The sequence below is a fragment of the Acanthochromis polyacanthus genome, chromosome 17, assembly GCF_021347895.1.
Source record: "Acanthochromis polyacanthus isolate Apoly-LR-REF ecotype Palm Island chromosome 17, KAUST_Apoly_ChrSc, whole genome shotgun sequence".
NCBI lineage: Eukaryota > Metazoa > Chordata > Actinopteri > Pomacentridae > Acanthochromis > Acanthochromis polyacanthus.
The window spans coordinates 10,282,663-10,288,796 of record NC_067129.1 but is presented as its reverse complement, the minus strand read 5'-3'; the positions used below and the strand labels follow the sequence as shown (position 1 = coordinate 10,288,796).

The 6,134-nt window shown below is 40.0% G+C and overlaps 1 protein-coding gene across 3 annotated transcripts in view; it reads right to left on the bottom strand.

Annotated features, from left to right (window-relative positions):
- Nucleotides 1–635: 635 nt before the first annotated feature.
- stard13a (StAR-related lipid transfer (START) domain containing 13a) overlaps nucleotides 636–6,134 on the bottom strand; it is a 29,081-nt gene continuing 23,582 nt past the window's right edge. For all 3 annotated transcript variants that reach the window (XM_022209058.2, XM_022209057.2, XM_022209059.2), the window contains exons 10-14: nucleotides 5,591–5,705; nucleotides 4,791–5,042; nucleotides 4,279–4,496; nucleotides 2,303–2,479; nucleotides 636–2,214 (exon numbers count right to left, since the gene is read on the bottom strand). In XM_022209058.2, coding sequence (XP_022064750.2) covers nucleotides 2,097–2,214; nucleotides 2,303–2,479; nucleotides 4,279–4,496; nucleotides 4,791–5,042; nucleotides 5,591–5,705 — 880 coding nt within the window. In that variant the 3' untranslated portion in view covers nucleotides 636–2,096. The remainder of the gene's footprint in view (nucleotides 2,215–2,302; nucleotides 2,480–4,278; nucleotides 4,497–4,790; nucleotides 5,043–5,590; nucleotides 5,706–6,134) is intronic.

Genomic DNA, 6,134 nt, shown 5'->3' with positions numbered 1-6,134 from the left:
CTTCCATCCATTACTTGAAAGGACACGAGGAGAGAAGAGTGAAACAGTCCTCAGGGTGGAACCCCCTGATGCTCTGATGACTCTTCATTCACTCAGTTATCTAAAAATATTTTCCATGGCACACTTTGCAGATTCATTCAGCCTCCAGAGGGACAACAGCACCACCCAATGGACACCGGAACATATGACAAACCTGATATGATACAAGTATTTGGTGTATCTTGTGCTATTATGCCATGTAGTATCAAAACTGTTCAATAAAACATTTTCAAAAACTGCTTAGGTTGAAGTTTTAGATTTTTTATTCTCTTCTTTAGAAACAATGGTTCTGTTTTCTGTCACTTTGTCAAAAACAACCAAGCACAAATCACCCGATCTCAGCTACTCAGCTAGATTTGGAGCCTCTCCACACACAGTCAAGGGCTCACGTCAAAGTCACTCACTCTTTGTCTTTTTGTCGCTCTCATACACACATATTTACACACGCACACACATACACACACTGTTCCCCAACAAAAAGGCATCCACGCAGGATTACGGTGGCACTGTAGAGATATCATATCATATCATATCATATCATATCATAGCAACACCATAGCAACGCTGCAGCTGAAACAAAGAGAGCCAAGGCGGTGCCATGGCAAAGCGAGCTTTAGTCTGCTATTGCTATAGTAAGGATGGTGTTTGGAAAGTTTCACATTTCAGCATATCAATATGATAGGAAGACCCTGAAAAACTATGATGTCCGATCTGCTGGCACAGAAAGCGTTGCAGATATTTACAATAGAGGCTGTACATATGTTTAAACTGCAGATACACGGGCACAACCATGCACGCACGCACGCACGCCAATATTTCAAACATGCTTCCCAGAAGCAGTGAAATGGTCACATGTCTTAGACATAGTATAACATGACGGCAAAATAAAATAAAAGCAACAATGATACCATATACAGAGATATAATGACAATAATAATAACTTTAAAATGGCATTTCACTTAGATAAGTTTAACACTGAAAATAGTGACAGAGAACTAAATCAACAGTGATTTCCAACACAATGTATCCAAAGCACATTAATGGACCCCACGAGAGTTTCGCCTTTATGTGACTCGGATCCCTCATGTACTCAGTTTTCCTGAAACTAGTGCACTTTTCACAACACAGTGTAGACACAAATCCACATTATACTGGTAGATTTTAGGGCACAGAAGTTTTTTCATTTTTACAGTATCTGTAGAATCACTGCATATTATAAATGTGAATACGTACATTAACAGCTTTGTAGGAGGAGAATAAAGACGGATGCAGATCAGAGATGTCCAGTTTGCGTTAGTTAGTTTTGTTTTTCAAAACATTACTTGATAAAATCAGATTTGGGGTGAATGTTTCTTGCTTTTTTTTTTTTAAAGTAAAGTCAATAGTAAATCAGAAAAGAATAAACGTGAATCGTGTCGCTCATATTTGTAATGTATGTTCCTCTGATAAAAGATGAAGTTTAGACAGATTTCTTTGGATAGGAGTAAATCTTATGCATTTTTTGATTGTATATAATACAAAATCAGTTATAGATAAGTATAAGTTTCAGGTATTTACTCTATTACAACACCTATTATGTCAGATTAAACATGAAATCCTAACCGATATAGCAACCATCTTACCTGCTGGTGCTGCTTTATTGAATCGTTCTATTCTAGATGTTGTATTAGACAATGAGGATTTGAATGACTGAATCAGAGCAATAAATAATATTAATTCTTCCCCGAATGCACAAGGTTGCAAGACAATTCTATGAAACATTAACGGCTATCCAAAGAAACTCAAGCTGCTTGTTTCACATTTAACATGGGTTGTGTGGATTTAAAAAAGATGGCTTGGAAAAGTATAATTTATGATATAAATAAGTAGTGATATGCTGTTGAAAAACGGCAAAAAAATACTGTGTCCCCTTCTGTGTGTGTGTGTGCATTCAATACAGTATGATACAGTAAAGCTCCCTGTCGCTCAGCACCTTGAAGAGACACTAAAGTCCATGATTCCCCTCCTGGGTCGATGCTTCTCAGACTGTGACAAAAGACAAAGCTGCATGTTGGGGTTCAGCTTTTGGCCTCGGGGCTCGTTTGATCTAAAGGGAGAAAAGAGGAGCGGATCCTTTGGGCTTCGCTGACGCACAGATGACCGAACGCTCGGTTGTACCATTCTGGAGATCTTCCCCTGCAACGACAACAGCGGAGGCGCACATTAATTCCTGCAGAGCTGATTGAAACCTTAGCTTTGAAAAGCATTTGAAAGCCGCCGGTACCTGAGGTCCACTCTGGAGATGTGCGTGAGCCTGGTCCTGCCCATCCCACTGGGCTCCAGGAGGTACTGCGACTCCAGCACGACCCCCCTCACGGCTCCCATGCGTGGGCTGTCGTCATGCTCCACAGACACACAGACGAGCGCGCAGGAGCCTTTGCACAGGTCTGTACGCCACGATCTGAGGGCGCACAGGCACAAACAAAGAGAGGGAGGCAGCTCAGTCAGCCATTTCATGTGGGAGCGAGAGATATTGTTTGGCGGCTCTTTATTATTACAATCTATCTTAACTTTCAAGACAGAGACCAATTTGTACGCTTTCATCTGATCACGTCTGGATTACTGCAATATCTTTATACCTGCAGGAACCAAAAATCTATTGAGCGACTACAGCTACTCAGCAGCCAGGCTTTTAACCAGACCCTGAGGCACGATCGCATTATTGCTGTTTTAGGCTCCTCACACTGGCTCTCAAATATGCTTTCGATTAGATTTTACTGTTTGCTTTTTGCTTACTTTTACTCTCTTTTAACCCACCAACACCTAAGCTGTTTCTGGGAGTTTTTTGCTTTCATTTCACTGTCATATTTATGCTCAATGTTGGCTCATTTTTCCTCAGCAATAAAAATTTATGCACCTTTATGGAAACAGCACAACCATGTCTAGCAGTGGAGAAAATGCCGTCTGTGCAGAAAGAATCAACTAGAATGCCAGAAATCTTACATTTTTCCACAGGCTTCACCAATACTGATAAAAACAGTGGCTCTTCATGAATAATAGATATTTTACTACTCACATTTTAATATGTTTCCATACTTGTCTCCTATCTCCTATGTTGATGCACGGTCTGCAGTTCAGCCCAGTTAAACTGAAAACTACCAGCAGTCATATCACAGCCACTAAAAGCTTCAAGATTGTACAAGGAACACAGTCATTTTATTTTATTTCTGCATAATCTGCTTGGAGAAAATGGTTCATTTGGTTTAATTTTTAATTAAAACACACACAATAAAGTAAATTTGATGAAATATCACAATTTTAGTCTTGGATTTCATTAGTTTTTAGTTAGAACCTTATGTCACACATGGTTAGTTCAAAGACTATTTGTGAGATTTATAAAGATAACCTCTTTTAAAGTTGGATTTTTTGGTTCAGAGTTGTGAAGTGTACTGCTACACATTTTGAGATTCTTGAGTTGGGGTCCTTTGTCTGTTCCAGGGGCTCGCTTAAAAGCTAAAGTGGACAGTCAAACAATCAGGGTCCCGAGGCTGTGGGACGATCAGCCCGAGGAAATCCGGTTGCCTGAGTCAGTAACCTCTTTGAAGTACCTTTATTGGAGTGCCTTTCCTGATTCGACTTGAGTTTAAATTCCTTTGAACTCTCTTTTTCAACACTGTACTGGTTTTTATACACTGAATTATGGTTGGAATGTTTTAAGTATCTTTGAAAGTGCTCTACAAATGAAGATTATGATTATTTATTACATTACTAGAGTTTCAGCTAGCAACTTGCTACATTATCAGTCAATCTGTCAATTATTTCTGCATTTAATCACATTAAAAGATTTCCAGCAGGATATCAAGTAATGCAAGATGATGCTAGTAAATGTCTTGTTCTGTCAAGAGCAAGAAATTCTGAAACCAGCAGATTCTCACATATGAGAACTTCTAACCATCACATCTAATGATTTCCTGGAAAAAAATAAATGATTTTCTTTTAATCAAGTAATATTTACAGCTGGACTTTTTACACAGTATCTTACTTTGGAAAGTTTCCTTATTTTAGGAACTATTGAAGCAGATGTTTAACAGGAACTGTGTGAAAATACATACTGTGATTAAAGCTGTTTATTTATATATCAGTTACTATTAACAATGCAAGGTGGGTGTATAGACTGCCCTAAATGTGTTTAATTTACTAGTTCTCTGTATAAGAAAAAAAACAAATCTAAACGTGGAAATTAAGTGAAGTAATCCTGACCTTAGTACCACGTAGTCACAGCTGGGTTGAGGCGCCATGTTGCAGCAGGAGTACTGATACACGTCTGTCTGTTTGTCCAGCGTCTCCAGAACCTTCTCCTGCTGTAGTTCAGTTTGCCACAGCGGTCGCTCTTTCAGCAGCCGCTGCAGAACCTCAGTGGGAGTTGCGGACACCTCAATGCAAACTCGCCACCGCCTTAAAGGGTTACCATCTCCCACCTCACACACAAACACAACAAGCACTTTAAATATATAGATTGGACTAGTTTGTGTGTGTCTCTGTGGATTAACATGCACATGTATGAATAAAAAGGAATATCATCCTCTAGTTTAATTCATTTTAGCTCACACAACTTCTGGACTTAAACTTCTAGTGTGTGTTTTGACTTAATGGGATGATAAGCTGAGCATGGTGTCATATGTATAAAGATCCTATCCTCTCCTGTGTTCTCCTCATTATTTCCTGTCCCTGACACAATCCAATGACATTCCAGAAATTCAGTGAGCACACACCTTTTTAAATGCCAGTTCTGTATGGTCAGAAGTTGAGCGAGACACCCAGCCTTTGCTCTTATCTTTGGCCTCTTTCAGCAGGGCCTGGACCAGCCTTTCTAGGTGTGCATGATAGGATCCTTCCTCGTCCTCCTCTTCCTCGTCCTCATCCACTTCTTCCTCATGAGCTTTGCAAAGCTCGTCCAGCGGGGGCACCATCAGCTCTGCCTCCATGTAGGAGTTGCGAGACTGGGTCACCATTTCCTCAGGGATCTGGGGAACAGGCAGAGAATGTGCATCGAATCACGTCAGCTTAGGACTGAATGCAGAAAATAGACTGTGCAGTAAAACAAAGTGCAATTTCACTGGGCTCCTCTCATACCTGCTCCTGCTGGTACAAACGCTTCAGTGAGTCTTTTTTGGTATAAAAGTTAAACAATACTTTTATAACCAATGTCTTCTAACCCTTCTCGCTTTCTGTTCATTTCCATGTTTTGGAAGAATTCCACTATCCTCTGTGGGTTCAGAAGAGCCAGTCATTCTTGTATTGAATTCAAACATGCATAGAAATCAAGCCTGTTTTTCTTAAACCCTGACAGCAGCAGTACATATTGCGCACGCTGACAACCTCAACGTAATGATGATATACAGACTCAGAAATGAGCTCATTGAGCACAATTATAGCGTGGCCTTGAATAATAACAACTCAGCAGGGAAACATCAGTCAGCTTCATGTTTGTCTCCTTATGTCATACATAAAGATGAAGCCGTGCGTTATTTCTTTGCGGGCAGAAATGAACGCTGGTGCATTTGATCCCGACCTGAAAGAGACGCTGGCACTCAGTGATCATGTGTGCCAGGCCCTGGGTGGCAGCCAGGTTCTCACTTAAGTCCTTCTGATCTGGACGGCCTGTGGTGTACTTCCTCTGGATTGACCTTGAGCAAAAAGAAATCATACAGATTACGCAGAGCACGCTGTAAATTATGTGATCATTTACATAGAGGGACAGAAAAATACACCTGTAATCATAGGCAACTGTGACACATAAATAAGATCATTATGCAAGGCAGATTTCCCAGACTCATAAAATCTGGTAGCTGATAAAACACAGTCACGAGTTGGAAGAATTTAGTGATTTGCTTCACCCAATTTGAAGTTTGTACTTCGAACCATCTATTAAAGACATTCAAACATTCTAGCTGCTGTGTGCCAACAGAAATAAGATATAAAAAATTAAAACATTAGTTAAATGACATTGTAGTTATAGTAAACCGTGTTCCTTATTTTAGTTTGTTCTCTGTTAGTAAACCATACAGCGGTTACAACATTAACTGACATTACTTACAGTCATAGCACTAACAGTA